Source organism: Vanessa tameamea, chromosome 10 (assembly GCF_037043105.1).
Source record: "Vanessa tameamea isolate UH-Manoa-2023 chromosome 10, ilVanTame1 primary haplotype, whole genome shotgun sequence".
NCBI classification, from domain to species: domain Eukaryota; kingdom Metazoa; phylum Arthropoda; class Insecta; order Lepidoptera; family Nymphalidae; genus Vanessa; species Vanessa tameamea.
This window is the reverse complement of record NC_087318.1, coordinates 12,143,219-12,163,894: the sequence shown is the minus strand read 5'-3', so window position 1 is coordinate 12,163,894 and position 20,676 is coordinate 12,143,219. Positions and strand designations below refer to the sequence as shown.

The 20,676-nt window shown below is 31.9% G+C and overlaps 1 protein-coding gene across 10 annotated transcripts in view; it reads right to left on the bottom strand.

Annotated features, from left to right (window-relative positions):
- Nucleotides 1-20,676, bottom strand: part of Bru3 (bruno 3) — a 651,773-nt gene that overhangs the window by 169,328 nt on the left and 461,769 nt on the right. For 8 of the 10 annotated variants that reach the window (XM_026627538.2, XM_026627695.2, XM_026627772.2 and 5 more), the window contains one exon: nt 7,205-7,253. In XM_026627538.2, coding sequence (XP_026483323.1) covers nt 7,205-7,253 — 49 coding nt within the window. Of the gene's footprint in view, nt 1-7,204; nt 7,254-17,431; nt 17,601-20,676 lie in introns of those variants that run through there. The other 2 variants (XM_026628001.2, XM_064216057.1) reach the window with 2 other exon arrangements.

Here is a 20,676-nt window from a genome sequence, read left to right as displayed (position 1 = left end):
TTTGAATATTATAAAATTTATTGAACCGTATTATAAAGATACCTTTATAATTTTTTCTCTTCGTTAGTATAAATAAAATTCGCAGTGATTCACCACTCAAACCGTGATAAATCATTGTTAGCTACGTGACAGATTCTGAGTGTTGCCATTCGCTGTTTACTTTCCAAAGCATATCAGACCCATCTACACTTCGCGCGTGTTACATTATTAAAAGCCTTGTATACAAAATGTATTTTTAAAATAATAAAGTGTATATATCTCCTAGCAAGCCTATCTCGTACTACGTCTTGCTCCGCACTCAACGTCTTACTCTGATGTTTCTTCCAATATCAACAAACATATTTTTATGTCTCGTATTACATTAAGTACTAGTTTCCGCACGCCGCTTCGCCCGTGTTTGATGGGATTAGGTGTGAGTAGCGTATGTAGGAAACTTTTTTTTATTTAATTTATTTTTGTTTTATATAAATTCTTAAAGTCTGGTGTAACTACAGGCACAAGGGATAGCGTCTTAGTTTCCAAGATTGGTGGTGCATTGGTGTGATGTTATGAATGGTTTATATAGCTTACAGCCCCAATGTCTATGGGCAGTTGTGACTACTTACCATCTGGTGGCCCCTACACCTACTTATTACATGAAAAAAGTTGCGTAATTATATGTTTCATTTCAGTCTGCTTTTGTTTGTGTTTTGGTAATAACTTGTGAAGACTTGTTTGGTTTCTGTATCTTTTAAATGTTTTAATTATTTATTTTAGGATAACTGGACACCTTCCTCAAAAATAAACAATGAATTTCAAATTTAGAACCGATATTGTTATTATTTTTTAATAGGTTAGACCTCCAGGGTTATACCGCAAGGTCCCATTTAAATAAAAAATAATTTGGACGGATTAACAAAACAAGGAGATCCGTCAATTGTTGCGTATTCATTGTTCATTACCGACTTTAAGATTTAAAAAAAAAAAAATTCATTACAAAACCTTTATTCAAAGATAATATACAGTCGTGATTTTTAAAAAGTACTAAGAAATATTTTAGCAATAGAAGTAAATTTGATTTTCATCTATAAATGGTATAACTTCAACTCAGATTCCAACTTCCGAGTGACGACCGCTGCTTCCTTCCCGCCTCGATACACCCATATTGCGTATTAGCAATATGTTTATGACATTCTATAACTTTGAAACTTAACCCCCGAGTTTCAAGAATGTTTACAAATTTCAATAACAGACATACATACTTATAAGACTTATTAAACAAAAGCTTGATATTATGGTCTTGATGGTATCAGCGCGTAAATATCCAACAGCTGATCAGGACTCTTTCATCTTAAATGGAAGGTTTTGAGTTTATTTCATCACGCTGCTCTATTACGGGTTTGTTGATAAACAAAAAATAAGCACTATGAAATAATAGATGCTTTACTAGATTTGACCTTAAGATCGCAGTTAAGATTGACGTTTTTTCATATACTTACTTCACCGCTGGTGTTGTACTACAGTAAGCGAAGAAGTGATTTTTGTGTGTCAGAAACGTTCTGTTTTAGCAACACAAAAGTTACATTAGGTTTCATATTGAGGTTTTATTCACTATAGATACAACATTTTTATTCAGTTACAATTTAAACAATGTTTACAAATTGGACGTAACGAAGCCTTTAAATTAAATAAAGGCTTTTATAAGATGTGAAATATATATATATATATAAAAATGTATTAATTCCAATTAAAATATTTTCGTAGAATAATTTTAAGCTACATTCAGTTCAATAAACATAATTTCTAGGGTGTTTTTCATCTAAGTTGAGTCACTCATTCGGAATGCCTCCGGGCGGGGCGTTGCAATATTATTGTAAATTCTTGCTCAGCGCTAAACGGTGCGCTTTGCACACACTTGTTTGGTGTGAAGATTTGTTGCCAAATTAATGTTTAGTGGTTGAATGCGACGGAGGCGGCAAAATCTGGTTACCGAGTTTAGCACAGCGGTCTTTGAATGGAGAATTTATTAAAAGTTGTTATTCTTGTCAGTTGTTCAATAAATAAAACGGAAGTTACAGTGTTCCATCTTGGCAACATTAATTAACTACGATTTTTTTTCTTAATACGAAACCTGTACAGTTGAGACACTTAACGAGGTCTACCAGATCTCTGGTAGGGCCAATAAGAAGTTATTGAGGTGTTTCTGTCTATGCAGCTGGATTTAATAATATATCAAGAGAAAACGCTTAAATCCTTTGTCAACTCTTTCAAGTCGTTTAGGATTGTCTTTCATGTGTATGTGCATGTGTATTTGCACACACTTGTGCAATATAATATGTCCTACGTAATTGGGTAGTCTCTCTTAAAAATGGTTATAAGGTTGAGTGAAAGGATGTTATGATAAAAATCTAATAATTAATTACTTTTTGCATTCGGTATGACACATATTGTATGTAATCGTTTAAATAAAGATACAATAATCAATTATATAAGAGCCGAGATGGCCCAGTGGTTAGAACGCGTGCATCTTAACGGGTTGCGGGTTCAACAGGCAAGCACCACTGAATTTTCATGTGGTTAATTTTTGTTTAGAATTTATCTCGCGCTCGGTGGTGAAGGTAAACATCGTGAGGAAACCTGCATGTGTCTAGTTTCAACGAAATTCTGCCACATGTGTAACCAGCATTGGAGCAGCGTGGTGGAATACGCTCTAAACCTTCTCCTCTAAGGGAGAGGTGGCCTTAGCCCAGCAGCAGTTAATGTAATCAATTATATAATAAAACTCCAGTCTTTAATATTATTAAACACCCGTTCATAATCATGATACAACATAAGCGCTATAACGTTAAAGTCAAACCATTTAACTAAACAAATCCAAACGAATACAAGCACATGAACACGTAACTCTAAAGTAAATTAATCTCGAGGAAAAATGTATTTACGAAAGAATTTCGGTGTTGCGTGCCGTGTTTATATTTACAAGCCAATTGTAATGAGTGCTAACATCAATTAGTTATATTTGCCGTGTAAACGGAGGTGAAGAATTGAATTATTTTCGTACGGGTGTAAATTCGTGTAAAAGTATTACGACTTTGTTAGTAAAACAACGTTTTGAATGTAGTATTTATAATAGTTTCCTTCGATGTTAAAGTCAAACTTGTTTAATTAAATTTCATTTGAATTGTCATAAAATTATGTTCGATTTTTGAAAGTTTTTTTAAGTAAGGTTAGTTTAGTTCTTTGTTTTTTGCCAGTGATACGAATAAAACTGAATGTAGGTTACTATATATTTCTAATAGCGTCAAATGAGAAATTGATAGTGCAAATTTTCTTGACAAAAATCCGTTAGACATTATAGTCAATTTATGCTAATGGTTGATAAGTAGTTACTTTACTCATAATATTAAGGGCATACCCTGTCCGCCTTGAGACCTAAATTGTCCTTTGTGCTTATAACTACATTTCAATGTTATCATCGAAGGCATTTGCTCAAACGTGAAACATTAACGAACTGTCTGTCAGTCGGTCAAGGTCATACATAATTCTATTACGGTGCAACTATGAGATTCAAGGGCTCCTCGCTACAAAACAAAATATATATCTTCAACTAGCCTCTCGTTAGCGTAAGACAGAATGTTAATAATATTTAATTTTATTACTGAACTCTATATGAAGATTTCAGCAAGTTATGCCTAAGCGTACTATTTATAAAATTGAAATGTACCGTGCTGGGTACCAAGTGAATTAGTTAAAATATTACTCGCCTTTGTCGTCATATATTTAAATATATTTATAGTGGATTTTTGTTTTATTTGTATTTTTTTATATAGATAGATTAATGCCTAATATATCTTCACTCGAATTCTAGGTATTGGTCTACTGTTAGGTATAAAAAAGCCTGTGGCCTTCCTTGAAGTTCTCGCTTGCTTCATATCATCATATTTCGTTACATTCAATCGGTTCAATAGTTTGTCCGTGAAAGAGCAACAGACAGACAGACAGAGTTACTTTCGCATTTTATAATATAAGTATAAATGAAAACTGGTAAAAGATAACAAAATAAAACCACAAATTAAAAAAATAATGGAAAAAAAAGAACAACTATAATTTTTGATACAAATCGTAACAAAGTGATAAAATTTAGCCCACCGACACAAATGTAGGCTTCTATCAAGATATACGAACATGGGTTCAGGCGAATGCGTTATTTGAGAATATTAAAGCATCGACCGTGACGGGGACAGCACCAAAATGTGTACATAAAATACTCCGAACGAAATGGATCGAGCAAATGCTAGTCCATATAGCTATCTATTTTCAATAAAAATAGGATGAAGCTGTACAAAAATTTTCGCCAAAATTTTCCATCAACGAAGCCACGGAAGGCCGGCCAATAATTAAATTCGACTCATCAAAAGCCTTTTAGTGATGTACGCACGTAACTATCGATGCGTTATGAAATATATAGCGTTGTCGGTCTGACGCAGATGATGGGCCGTGCGTGTAACACCAGTCGATGATTGGATTGGGTGAAGGGCCATTACAAGTTGAAGAGGGCGATTTGTCGTGTCAGCCGTTTGGTTTGAGGGCTTGATTTCTTTTTGTGACACGTAAATTGACTATCAATGCTGATGGGACATTGATTTTCCGGAACAGAAACCATGAAATGTGATCGTTCTATGATTAATAACGCGCTTTATTATAAACCGTTTGTGCAACATGCGCATTTTGGGTTACCAGACAAACACTACTGAGTTTTCATGCCTAGTATTCGACGGTATAGAAAACATCGTGAGGCAACCTGCATGTGTTTGGAGGATTTTTTCACGCGAGAAAACTTCTACTTTTATTATGTTAACGAAATGTATTAAATAACGATACTCAGGCGTGGCGTTATAAATGTTACGCGATATTGTATCGCCCGAAATGTGGTATCTGCGATAATTTTACTAGATGAGGTGTCGAAATAATTGCTACAGTCACGCGATTAGCCTTGTTCGTAAATTAAATTGTACTTTTATGAATCTGGTAAAATTCGTATAAGGAAAATACCTGTTGCTTAATAACGTGTGAATAACTCAACGAAAATCTTTATATTTATTTTATTTTTCTTTTTATGTAATGGTTTCGCGGACGGATAATTGGGCCAGCGCCGTAAATATTGGCGCTGTAAGAAATATTCACCACGACCAAGATTACCAATGTGCCACCAACCTTGGGGACTAAGCTGTCATGTCCCTTGTGCCTGTAGTTACTCAGACTCATTTCTTCATACCAAAACACAACAATACCGCTCATCGTATATTATAATATATTATGAGTAGGTGGGGCCTATCCAGACGGGATAGCACAATATAAGGAATCCTTCCGAAATATGAAAATCTTATATTAAAAATATATGTCTGGTAAACCTTACTCGAATACATTTAATTATGATAGAAAAAATGAGATTATGTAACCGTAATCCGTATTAGATAAGTTCTAAAATAACGAAAGAGAATCTGTTAAATATAATAGAGTTAAACTTACTCGAATTTGCGGAATTACAAAGACGTTAAATTTAAAATTTTGTTAGGCATTCTATTTTCCTTCAATAGTAGCAATCTTAGTGAGAAAGGGTTTTTGGAAATTCAATTGGAAACAAGGCCGAGCGAGGGTGGCAAAGTTTAAATGAATAATCAATAAAATACGTAGAAGAAGCTGTAGACAAACTCCTATATAGCCTTTTGAAATTTATAAGCTATATATTTTTTTAATATTCCATTGAAAAAATATTAAATACAACTCCTTTATATTATAACAAGCTAACTAACATTGCAATATCTCATTGCATTTATTCGAATGCTTTTATCCGATACGATTCACGCTAAAATATTTTCCGTAATGAATACCAATTGTTATAGCGATCGGTTGAACGCATAGAAGTTGCTACTTGTATGAACAGCGCCATCTAGTCGCGAGTCGCGGAAAATGGAAAATATAAAAACTTTTTCTATTTATAATACACAAATTATTACGCAACATTCTCGCTAACTTTGTGAACGGCCAAAGGGTGCCGTGGTCTATTAATTTCAAACAAATATGTATGTATATCAACATAAAATGTTCTCTGCGTAGATTAAAATTTGAATCGAGACATCATATTTATAAACGACTTTAATAAGTTTAAATAAATTCGATATTAACCGTTATTTTAACAGCTGCGTCCCCTCACTGAGACGTTCCGCGGTTAAGTTTCAATAATTTCCTTGGGGGTTCACTTTGGAATATATGTAATGGTGGTCACAAATTATTAATCCATAGAAACGAGGGTGGAGTTGTTTATCGACAGAAGTAGTTGTTTTTGTAAAACAGTTTAGTTTTTCAAGTAAATATTTTAATACATATTTGTTAATTTTCATTTACCTTTTGTCGAAGTCGATTGACGTTTAATACTTTGATTTTACATTATAATTCGAATTTTGAAATTCAATTTAAGTTCAAATAATCGTATTAGATTTTAATTTAGCGTTTAATGTTTTTAAAAATAGATTGTAATCTCACCAATCTTAAGTTTGTTTGTTAACTACAAATGTAATTATAAATCGAGCTGTTCCTTTGTTATTAATAAATATAATTTTAAAATTATTATTCGGTTAATAATAATGTCGTCGAATCCGAACAATATTTATAGAAAGTTTCTACCTTCGTCATTTGCCGACATTTTCAAAAATAACCCAGCGTAATATAATTTGATTTGTGAATTGGAAGCAATATCAATATTTAACCAGTCAACGGTCACGTTGGGCACTTGAGGCCCCAATAAATTGTTATGAAATTTTTACTTAAGTTACCAAAGATTTTCCGCTCAGGTCGAGTGGATTTGGCCCCTTTATTTCAAGAGGGTAGACGTGTTCTATTACGGAAGGGAACAATTGGTTAAGTTTTCGTATAAAATGCAACAAGAAAACATATTGAGTAAATATGAGTTAAGACTCGTCATATTTTATGACTTTTTTCAAATGATAACTACGACAATGTTTAATCTGTTAATTGTGTTACATATATATAATATTATGATATTAATTAAATAATTCATTCTTTGTAGTTTTTTTTTAGTTAGAATTAAACCATTCTGGAAATTGTGTATATGAAACATATAATAATAATTATTATTTTTTAGTATTATGAAATATTATTCTCAAATATATTCTTTATTCAATCGATATATAGAGTAAAAATTTACCTCCTCTATTTTCGCTGTCCGCTGGTTTCACCTGTATTGCCCGGTTCATCTGTAAAGAAAAAAAAATTATCTTACTAAAAAAATAAAAATCATCAACTTTCAATTCAACACTTACATCTTAACCAATGGGTTAGAATATAATGTAGATTGTTAGTTTGTATTTTATATTCAATATGACGTATTTTTATTTCCCTTCGTAAACATTATGCAACTTGATATGCGTGGTTAATTTTCATATTTTCTATAAAAATTTGTTTTAATTAATCACTTAAATTATGATTGGTCATAGCCTTTTAATATATTAAGTATCTTCGAACTTACAATATCGTATATGATTAAGTTTGAAAACATATTATAATACGTTGCTTTTTCTTGATTTGAGAGAAAAAAAATAGGCAAGAATAGTAATATTCGTTTGTTTCACGTCAAGAAAATTATTGTAATGATAAATAAGTAAATAAATAAATATTCGACATTACTCTGATCCCAATGTAAGTTGCTAAATCACTTGTGTTATGGAAAATCAGAAGTAACGACGGTACCACAAACAACCAGACCCAAGACAACATAGAAGACTAATGAACTTTTTCTACATCGACTTGGCCGGGAATCGAACCCGGGACCTCGGAGTGGCGTACCCATGAAAACCGGTGTACACACTACTCGACCACGGAGGCCATCGAAAATTCTATGTTTTGTAATATTATATTTCTTACTGATTATAAATGCAAAATATAATGTTATTTCATCATCATCATCATGTTTGACACTTATACAACTATTTCCGTAGAACTGATACGCCCAGTAAAGTGGCGGGTAAAACATTTGTTCGACACTGGAATGTTTTCACACATTGCGGTAAATATTTCACAAATGGAAACGATATATCCATACATCTTCCTTTAATTTTGAAGCATTAAAGTTGTTGTTGTAAACTAAAGCCTGGAACTCACGTGTTGTAACATTTAACGTCTCTTATACATGTGAGTACGGCGTTAGCCCTCTGCAGGCCGCTCATCGATAAATCGCAGCTTTCTCGAAGCGGCCTGCCCTTTTATTAGTTTTCTTTGCCAACAAGGCGACAATGCGACCAGGTGAATTTGAATGAGTAACAACATGCTGGGAGAAACACGAGTGGACGGAAGAAAACTTTTGAATTTAATTGTTGTCGTCGCGTGAGCACGTCTCGAGCACCGTCGATTCAAAGTCGAGCGTCATCGCTTCGCTGGATTCTAGTTTTGGATACAATTGACGAATTATATAGATTACAATAAAGCGTCTGGTTGCTATTCGGTAATTTTAATACAAGCTCCTTAAACTAATTTAATTTCTGGATTAATATTACGAACCGTTGGTAGTTTTAAATTGAATGTAATATTGATAGACGACGCTCAAAACTGTTCATACGATTCCACTTGAATAGTAAATCTCAATGTTAATTCAATTACATACTTGTTATCACAGTGTTAGATAGATACCACGCTCCATCTGTGAGTGAGCCTGAGGAGTTTATGAAGTGTGACCTAATTTCGGCCTCAATTTCTAACTGTGATTAAACAAAAACTGTCTGAATTTATTACCAAAATAAAGTTAAATTTCTTAATTGAATAACAATGACACGATCAAAACGCTAAACTGAAGCAAGTAAAGTAACACAATAGAGTAACTATTCGCTTCGTTCCGCCCCTGAATGCCGATAACAGTTTATTTGCCGACAGTTAATGTATTCTAAAACACACTGCATTCTACCGAGTTCGCATAATTACCCACAACTCAGCGTTGAAGAGAATGCTTTCAACTATTTTGTAACAATAATTTGAAGTTCAATAGCTAATGTTTTGATTAATTAATTGGAACTAAAAGGTGTATTCGATTTTCATATTACAACTCATTGCCGTCGACTAGGTAAGAGAATCCATTCCAAGAAGTATGTTGTTGAAAAAAATATGTATTCCGTCATTATTGCCCAATTTTTTAATGTTTTAGGAACTGCGTGAACTACCTAAAAATATTGTAAATGTCGCAAGGTAATATTTCAAGGCAAAATATGTGTTACAAGAAGTTAAATTCAAGCATATTTCAGTGGTGCTGGATGGTTTCTACTATATGGCACGTTTCACCTAACACGTGCAATTTTACTTAAGATGTTTTTTACTGTGAGATTCATTTTAAATATTAAACAATTGTCCAGATTTAAACATGTAATCATTGGCTAAAATTGAGGTGTTCTATTTAATGTGATTCCTATTTTCGGTCCCAAATATTTGGAATGAAGATGTAAAATGTAGGTATCATAAGTACAGATACTACCGTGAACCTATTTTAACAATAAATATCAAAATTCAACGAACATTTTCTAAACATATTTATCTGATATGTTATGAGTTTTATTAGAGACTAGATGATTGAAAATATTAACTATTAACAAATAGCAAAATCATCTTCAGGTCAAATTTCTTGTGAATGTTCTATAGAAAAGATAAATCACAATGATCTTATCTTTAATAGATATGTCACATAGAATAAATTATTAAATAATAAAACAACTTCTTCAGTGAATTCGAGAATAGAATGTGCAGGATGAGAAGTTATGAAGTGATGAATGCGAGTGACCGATTCGTACTTGTATTGGAATGTTACCTCATTGATTATTCTATAAAGATAAAATATTAAATCTCGAAGCTTCTAATACCTGCTTGCATAGTCAAAGTAGGTAGCTAGAAGAATAAATATGTTCGAATACATTATTTTCCAAAGCATTTTTTGCATTCGTCCACATTCCTATTTCCTGTTTTTACAGACGGTCTACTAGTTTTTGCCGTTTATTCTAAAAAATCAATATATTATTATTTTTGATAAGAAAATTCTTCTTAATAATTTAATATGGCAATCAAACGATTTGTAGACTTTTTTAATTTTTTATAGGTAAGCATATGTGAAAAAAGGAACCCTTCCTCATCGCCAAAATACAATGGGCACAGTAGGAAAATTAATTACTATTCTTTACATCATCAAACTCAGATTATAAAACAAAAGACAAACGGAGAGCGCGGAACATTATAACGAATCAACGAAAGCGAATACAAATTTCCAGTAGTTCGAAACGACGTGTTTTTTGGTGAAACGTCAATAATTTAACTTTTACCCGTCTGGGTAGGTACCACCCACTCATCAGATATTCTACTGCCAAATAACAGTACTCTGTATTGTTATGTTCCGGTTAGAAGGGTGAGTGAGCCAGTGTAATCATAGGCACAAGGGACATAACATCTTAGTTCCCAGGGTTGGTGGCGCATAGGTGATGTAAGGAATGGTTAATATTTCTTACGCCTTTGTCTATGGGCGGTTGTGACCACTTACCATCAGGTGGCCCATATGCTCGTCCGCCAACCAAAAACAAAAAAAAAAAAAAAATTTAAATGACAGCAATTTTATTAAGCTGTCTCAATAACTTTTCGATCCAAAATACAGCAATAGAACGTACAACGATTTTTTTAGTGATATGATTTACCACAATGTTAATCGAATCTTGGTTTGACAAATTAACTCCAGTTTATATTTAAAAATTGCAACATTCGCATCATTCTTGTACACAACTAACTCTATAGTCAGTTTTACGTCAAAATGTATCCTTTTAGTGCTTAAATGTGGATTTTATACATTATCCGTTTTCATTTATGATAAGTGCGTTTATAGCCTATAATGAGTATTAACATCATTCTTCTAACTTACGAGGTCAACTTTGTGGGCCACACAGGAGTTAAAATGGGATTGATAGGTTATACCGTAAACGTTACTACAAAGACCTTAATGCATATGCTACCTCGTTTCTCAAATGACTACCTTATACTGCTGCAGATACCGGGGACGTAGGTTCGAATCTCGGGTCAACCTAATAAAATTTGATTGATTTTTTATCTCGGAAGTGTACGTGTAAGAGTTTTTTGTGTACGGAGTTTGGAAGATGGCAGTATTGACCGCGGAGGTCGTCAAACAGTAACCATTTTAATATAAAATTTTAACCTAATTTAAATGAAATCTTAATAAAAATCTAGATAGTTGAGGTGTTCTGTAAGAATAAACACCCCGAGTGAGTTACGAAGTGAATTCTAGCAAAATAGCTTTGCATGTTTTTATTGTATACTCAATAAGTATACAAAAAAGTGGTTAATAATACAAATACGTACTTCCTTATTCCAAATATTCATCAGAAAATAATTTTAAAAAAAATTAGAACATTAAGAAATAGGTTTATTATCTATTTAAATAAACATTTTTTGGGAACCAATGATATTTGTTTAGTACAATTTGATTTTAATTAAATAAAAACACGAGTAGGTACAAGTATCCTAATACAATTCTGGTACTAGCTGAACCAATGACAAAAAATCCTGAAATTTAAAGCAGTTTCAACTTATTAGGTACTACCTATTTCATTCTTTGCAGTTAGGATGAAAAGAGATGACCTATATTTAGCTGTGGGCGTGTCCGCCTCGCTGTAGGTATATACAGTTGAAATATGATACGTACATTGAAATATGCCTTTATTTTTGCAACTGCACTTTTAAACTTGTATAGAAAATAAAAAAATATAAATATTGGATATTGTTACCGTATTAGTTGGCTAGGCTTACGTACCGATAGTGATTTCGAATTATGATCATGAAAAATAATTTACTCTGGTGTGAACATGGGGTTCGAAGCTAGGACTCCACGACTTAAAGTCGTATAAGTTAGGGACTAGACCATGAAAACCGTTAAGCTATAACAATATATAAATGCATGTAATTGCGGTTATCATTATAAAACTCCGAAAGCATTAGAGCTAAATGAATGAATGTTACTAAGTCCAATCACTTTAATTCGTAAACTAATGTTAGTCAATAAAGATGTTATCCGCGCTTTTACACCGCAATATCTACATTGCTTTGAACTGTGGTAGCGTCGTGTTTACATTTATAAAACTCTCATGCCATTCTGATATTTAACTTCATTGACGTAAAGGCGACTGTTTTATGCTTTATTTATTTCATTACGTTAGAAGCTGTTGGTATAGCGGTCATAAAAGTCATAAAGGTATGTGAACATACTATTACATATTTTATTACTTATGATCTACGATATATTTCCATTTGTAAGTCTTAATGTTCATTTAATAAATAGATTAAAAAAAAAAAAAAAATTATTTGCATGTCTTGAATTGATTTAAGTTTCTCATCTAAGTAATGATATAAGTTTAACGAAAAACCGAGTAAGACGAGAGAAAAAAAAGGTTATTTTAGAGTTCAAAATAAAAATGGTATTATTTTAATTTATTATACAGTATGCTACAAATGATGTGTCATGTTTGTGTATATGTGTGTATAAATTATGTATGAGTTTAAACTTTTAGAGTTTAAACATTTAAAAAAAGAATTGATGTATAAATATAAAATGTAACCGAATACGTTAGTTTATAATATTTTGTGATTGTGGGTATTAAACCTAAGCATTTATGGCAATACATGGTTTAGATAAATCACTTGTATTAAATTTATACCCTAAGTTATTGAAGTAACAATTATGATACCAATTATACAGGATATGAGTGGTATTCACATAAAAAAATATTTAAAACATCATAAGAGACAACCTAACTAGCGTATATCTAACTCGAAGAACTGTTTCAGGACATCCTTAGGCTCAGGTATGAGAATTCATACTGGTTATAATATCAGAATCCTGGTTAGAAGGCAAAATATAATACAATAAACTGTAGCTTTAGTTTTTGTAAATAGCAATTTTCTCTTATATATATTTTAGTAACTATTTAGCTAAAAGCTTGAAACAATAATTTTAAAAAAAATGCCTGTTTAGGTATTGTACATTTGAATAAATTTAAAAATGATTAATTAAATATAAAATAAGAATATTTAAAAAAAGAATAGGCAGTTTATTTTTTTATTTTATCTGACAAAAGCTTGTATCAATCAGCTTCTGTTTGAATAACAGTACGTTTAGTTAACACAACCGCGTATTATCTTGTTCTAGTATCTGGTTATCTTGATATTAAGTTAGTATGCGTGTAAATCAATCAAGCTGTTAATATTACATAGATTGTTGTAAATAAGATGTTGAGCAATTATGATATAAATTTTCAAGGGTATCTAATGAACTTGTATTGTCATCGTCTCGAAACTAATGGATCGAAGTTTTCAATTAGGGAATGAGTTACACGAAGTTATTATCCGTGTATTCATTTGCAAACAAGTATCCAATATGATATAACTTTACATTGATGATGAGGGATTCACAGAAACAGTGACAGACAGTGTTAGAAGGACTTCTTTAAACGCTGACAAGCATAGGGTAACATTTGTTATCCTGCTAATCTTGTAAAATTAACTATTAAATAAATCTCAATAATCAGATACCATTAATTAGTATAGATCTATTCACTGAAGGACGCGTGCTACGCTAAACTAAAGGTAAAACTTAAATCAAAGTTAATGAAATAATAAATCATATAAGACATTTTGTAAGATCGAGCATCAATATGAACGCCGAAAATTAAACGTGGAGGGGCGCACCTTCGTGAGTTAACGTGATCTGTAGGTAGGGAAGTAATTTTATTAAAATCTCCTAAATGAGTTTAATCCCACACAAAAATATACTTGTATAAGTTCGTTTCACTTTTGTAGTTTATTTCTGTCTAGCGATAAAGGTTTTTAGTGTTATTTTCGGTAAATTTATTTTGTACGGTTCCGAAGAAATGCTTTAGAAATACCTTAGCAATCAAAAAGGTAGATCAAAAGATCTAAAACCTTTTCTTAAAATAAATTTACCCCTAATGTTTTGTTGAAAGAAGAAACGTCAAACGTCGTTCTTAAATTAAAGTACTCATATAAGAACAATTGAAAAAAAACTTACAATAATTAATCTACTGAATTTAGTCTCCTCGAGCTTTGAATTAACATTGTAAATTGAGTCAAAATTTAAAAATAGAATACCGTAAACTTTAATATTCAAAGTGTTTTTATCGAAGAGTCATATTATAAATATTGCTTGACTTTCGAAAAATATCCCTTGATAGAGAATGGCGTAAAACAACACGTCTATTTTCTGCTGTCAAATTGAATAAACCATTCGGAATCGCAGCCATGTTTGATGCGGTGACATTGACAATTGTCATTGTGTCATCGTTGCTAGGAAACCAGGTCACCAACATGTCAAAATGAATAATGTTATTTGGCGGTTCTTTATTTAATTGACCACTTATTCATCGGTTTCCGCTTGTTATTTATTGTCTGTGTCAATAAATTATTTTATGAAATTGTTTTTGATGGATATAATTCATACTTTTTATATTTTCTTGCACGTTTGAGTTAAGAAGAAGAATTTACACTTTTGGACTTGGTTTTAAGTGTTCGTTTATTAAGGTGATACATGAAAACTTTAATTTTAAAAATAAATACAAGGTATGATTTAATCGCAACTAATTTCAAAACGCCTAAAAACGTATTGAAAACAAAGAAAAATCTAAATGTTAGTTTAAGCATAAATGAAAGTGCAAGCAAAGAGAAATGATAACAGAAAAAAAACGTAAAAGCAGAGAAAAAAACAACATTGTTCCTTAAAATATGAATATTATTAAAAATAATAAATTCCCTTGTCTATTCTTAAGGTCCGTGTTGACCTACAAAACTTTTTTAACTTTCCCCGTAGGGAATTAGCGGAGGGTAATGGAGCACCAAGATCTTTAACGGAACGAGAGAATCATTTGGAAAGCACACTCAGGTGTATTTTGATATTGAAAAAGTCGAGTGATATTTATGTGACCGATTCATTACGATTTAATTATAATACATAAAAATAAATCACGATGCATCTTGATAGGAAGTATCTTTTGTATAATGCTTTGATATCCTCGCCTAGTCCGTTTAAGGATTCATATTAATAGAAAAGATAAGTGACTAGTACTTTTACATTAAATCTGAATTTAAAAATATAAGTAGCTACGTTTAATGATACAAAATAATAATAAAAACTAAACTAAAGATAAAGGTATTCTGGGTTTGTATGTAGTCAAAATATCTAAAGTCAAACAGGCAAAATTAGCACATAATATTAAATTAATAAAGTTTAAAAGCCGATGCGGTTCCACCGGAGAAATTTCAAAAACAAATTATTAGATTTTGTTGGAAAGTAAAACCGATCATAAATTACAATTCAGTGGCCAATCCTGAACCAAAACAAAATTTATTAAGTAATTTGATATAATAATAATCGACTAGCGGTCAAAGGGTGGTTTAGATACTGCAAAAATTTAATACCCTATATATAAATTGTCGTCACAAACTTCGTTACATTCCATTTGAGGAACAGTGTGGGACTGATATTAATAAATGTTGGCGAATTATATATTCTGTTTTAGTTATGAATTTGTATAGAACTGGCGGGTTTAAACGGCTTCGTAATTGTTCATTCGAACATCAACTACGAATTCTATTTCAATAAACTTATGTATGTTAAATCTTAATTTATCGTATTATTTGAATAAAATATTTTATCAAACCAAGATGGGTACTGTTAGTAATAACAAATCGGTATGGAAGCGTTTGGGATTATCAAGTGGGTATTTTATGCTAATACATAAAAATAAGTAAAATACTATATGCTAATCACAATTCTGTGAATTTAAAAATAATAAACATGATAAAAAACTAAAATAAATCTTCTCGTGAAACAAATATAACGATGTGAGTTTCAAGTTATATTTATAACATTTCGTAAAAGAAACCAGTATAGCCTCAGCATTGGTATCGAACCTGCGAACCTTTAAATCGTATGATTATACACGAACCACTGAGCTATTATTTTATATTATGCTTATTTTTTATATCAACTCTTTATAGAAAATTTGCTTTCACCAACTTTAATCCCTTTGGATGCTCATTGATAATTATAATTATGAATGAATAAAAGTTATTGCGAAGTAAAAGTCTTTTAACGCTGAGAAGACAAATAAGATGGTGTTAAAGTAAATAAAATTAAAGGACAAAGAAACGAAGGAAATGATAAACTTTAAACTCGAAAAGTCACACCCTTTTGCGATAAAACAGAAAACAATCCTTCAAAACTTTCCAAGTCGCGGAACCCTCAAATTAGGAAAACCTACCTAACTCACTAGAGCGATGCCGAGGAAAAGTTAGTGTGTCTCTATCATCATCACACACTAACCCCAAAACTTATAAAAAATGAAGTTTCTACACTAACTCGCCGAAGTAATGGGGCGTGGAAGGGACATTCTTCCAGAACTTTCAACCCAACCGGTCTGGTTAGGGCATGATAAAAGTTTTTATGTAGTGCTTACGACTGACCCAACAGTTTAGGAATCCATAACGCATTATGATATCTTGTATAGCCTATGAACAAGCGAAGTGGGGTCGCTTGTGCCAACTTAAATATAAGAGAAATAGCTGTATAAGTACTCTTAGTTATCCTATTAATATATCTGTTAGGAAATGTCTTTTGGGATTTTTGTAAGGATAATTTTGGTAGTAGGTCAATCTCACTGTGCAATATTTTTATATGCTATATATATTTAATATATTTGTAGAAGATTTAAGTTTACTCCGTCTTATGTTGTATAAAAGATTAGAAGTTGGATATTTTAACAGTATACCAAAGAACAGGGTTTTTTGAACATAAACGAATGATTTATTTTTTATTAAATTCACTTTACATATTATAATACGAATTAAATATTAGGATCACTTAGTAAAACTTTTTAATGCAGGAAATTAATATTAGTTAGTGAAATAAATTGGACCGTTAATTATTTAAATAAATAAAACCACAAAACGTATAAAATAATGTTACTGTATTGCAATCAATTCTTGTTATATTTATAAAACAAAAAACTTTTAATAAAATGTTTTTTAATTAAAAATTATAATCAACTTATAATAATACGACTTTATGCGCGAACTGCTTTTAAACTAATTTTTGTGTAACTTTATGCTGTATCAAATGTAAACAAAATGCGCGTCACGCAAAACAAACAATAATCATGTGACCGATCACTTTTTCTTATGAATTCACTTTTATAGATAACTGGATATAATAATAATGTATAAAACCGTCCACCGCTTTCTGAAAAAAAAATAATAAAAAAAATGAAATGAAAATAAAAACTTTTTTAATAAATATAAACAAAACACTTACATAACAATAAACTTTACTTACAATAACAGGGGGCGGATAGTCAATTTTCGCCGAACGAAATATATCTACGAGATGAACCATATGGACAGATAATTTAGTCCCAATTTAAATGAAACTGATAAAGCTATAACAACGGGAGGTAGACGCGGTCGTACGTAAAACGGGGTGGAGCGATACGTGCTACTTGCGCGACGGCCGGACGTTGACTGAGAGGCGCGCGAAGGCACACGCACGCGGGAGAGGGGGTACGCACTCACGCAGCCGTGACAGCCAATCGCGTGCGTGAGTCGCGCGCACCCCCGCACCTCAGGCCCCGCCCCGCGTTCTCCGTCACCTCACAATCGATGCCCTATATTGCATTAATTATTTAGGAAACACGCAATGAGATAACACGAGGTGGCAGATAAGGGATCTACGGACTTTAAATAAATCATCAAGTTTAGTTTTTTTTTAAGTTCCGTCGAATGTAGGTTTGAAGCTTGATCGTGATAACGCTTTATTTACGATGTCACGTCGTTACGCATACGCTGTGATAGTTTTTAGTATTCATTAGAAGTTATTGTAGTTACATTTTAGTAAACATAGCTTACAATAAATTGTTGTATTGTTTGTTATTTTAGGTATGATACATACCAATATTATCTTGAGAATGTACGGTATAGTATGGGACCGTGCACTTATAGTTTATTACTAATGTAGCCCAAATAATATGTTTCGATGTGTATATTTCATGTACCGATTTTTTTTAAACAAAATCATCTTACTCCAATAAACTATATTCGAAATATGCTACATATCATGTGCATTAATTTGCTTAAATTATAAACACGTTTGTCTCATATACACATTTTATAAACCTTGTTCAAACACATAAGGACAGATAGAGTCCTGGGTTCAAATTCGGAGTCAACCTTAAAAGTTATTTGGGTTTTCCATCGATAAATTCACAGCAGCAAAAGAGTTAGGAAGTTGGATTAGGCACACTCTCGTGCCTCTGTTAGCATGTATAGCCGTCAGACCTACGATATTAATCTATTCGGCCGTGTCAGATTGCCGTCCCTCGGACTATGAAGTTAAGAAATCAAGAGTGCATCCGTGTGTGTGGATTGTGCGTGCGTGCTGTGTGTTTGAACACAGGTGCAACATTAATACTATTATAACTATTATTCGAGTGATCGAGTTTAGAATATTATATAATACATCTAAGGACAGAGCGTTGGCAGTGGATTACATATTTTATTTTTGTATCTAGAAATTGTTTCATTGTGTCACCTAGATTTATGTATACTAAGAAATGGTATTAGATGTACGTATACTTATGGTAGTAGTGTGCTTGTTTCATATAATATGCAGTCAACATTGCATAACACTTTAATGTATCTAGATCTATCTATCTCTGAGTATTACATAGATTTTATTTGAGATAAAAGTTCATTGACTCGGCTAAATTAACAAAGTTTATATAAACTTTGTTAAAATTCAAATACCATTATAAAATATCATAGTGATACACAGCCTTATTAGCTTGTCAAAGTGAAAACTATAAATGATTTTAAAAAGGAAAAATCAGACTTGAGAAGAACGAGAAGTCAAATTCATTAATCGTTAATAAATATTAATAATAAAGTGTCAAATTTTAACAATAGTTTAAGTTATTTTAGACAATTTACAGTTCTATTATTTACGTTACTATTAAACAGTACTTGGGACCCGGTATTGAATCGGGTTATGTAGTTTCCATCTAACCTAACCTAGCTTATCCTTACAAAACTCTCAGTTTATATTCATTTATACCTACTTACTTAATAAATTTCTGTCTTTATTAAATTCATACAATATGCCACTGATAGAGAAACCCAGCAGTAAATGCCTGCAGTCGTAACATGTACGTCTTAATGTCTAAGCATGCATCAAGATTCATCTCGCCCCCGTCACCTGCTGCAATACGGGTTGAGAATAACAAATGAATTTAGACATTGGACACATGTAAATGCTTTGTGATTACTAGATATATAGCAGAATGTTAGTCGTAAATGATTAAATATGTTACAAGCAACTCCATTTCAAGTAAATTGATTAATTTAATATGTATTATTAGATTTTCTCGGTATTTGGTCGAATAAATATATCGATTCGATGGTAGGTTTCAATTGAATTTATTATAGTAGGGCTTTGTGCAAGCCCGTCTGGGTAGGTAACAGTCACTCATCAGATATTCTACCGCCAAACAGCAGTACTCAGTGTTGTTGTGTACCGGTTCGAAGAATGAGTGAGCCAGTTTAACTAAGGGACATAACATCTTAGTTTCCAAGGTTGGTAGTGCATTGGCGATATAAGGAATGGTAAATATTTCTCACAGCGCAATTGTCTATGGGTTTTAGTGACTACTTGGCATCATGTGGCCTATTCGCTCGTCCGCCTACTTATACCATAAAAATAAAATTACCAGTCAAAAGTGCAAAATGTTGCATTTTGAGCTTGCTTATGGTTGAACAATGAACATGCTCGAAACATTTTTCTTAAAAGGAAATTATAATGATTATATGTGATTAATGTACTGAAAATTGTTTAAGTCATATTTGTCATAATTTAGTGATCCCAATAAATTGTTTTTCCATGAAGACATTATTAGTCTACGTACTAAATATGATATATATTGCTTGGGTTGGTTATTATAGTCATATAAAAGATTAGATAATTTATTACAAAGCCAATGGTTTCATGAATCAATTTATGAAATTATAATTTTAGATTATATTACTGCTGGATTATCAACTAACTAGCATTTTATTGTTATATGAACCTAAGTTAAGGGGATCCGACAACCTGAAGGTCGCGGGAAGCCGCTGCTTGCGGGCTGCACAAGACCGGTCGTTGTGCCGATCTTTGGGGGAGGATTATGTCCAGCAGTGGACGTCCTACGGCTAAGATGATGATTATGATGATGAACCTAAGTTACGTCAATATGTTTAGACGATATATAATTATTATAAAATGTTAATGGAGAATTTTGAAATAAGGATATCAGAATAAAATTGTAAATACCGTTAGATTATAATTTTTCTCTCGAGATTGTAAACCGTCAAAAGATTTAGAATAATTATTATACTTACAATAAACGTATAAAATTTCGAAAGTTAATATACATTAAACTGTAAGCATGCTTTCGACTATATTATAGTTGTTGTAGAATATAATCGGTATTATAATTTTACGTTAATATAAATAGTATCAAAATAATTATTCATAAACGTATGTTTTATAGC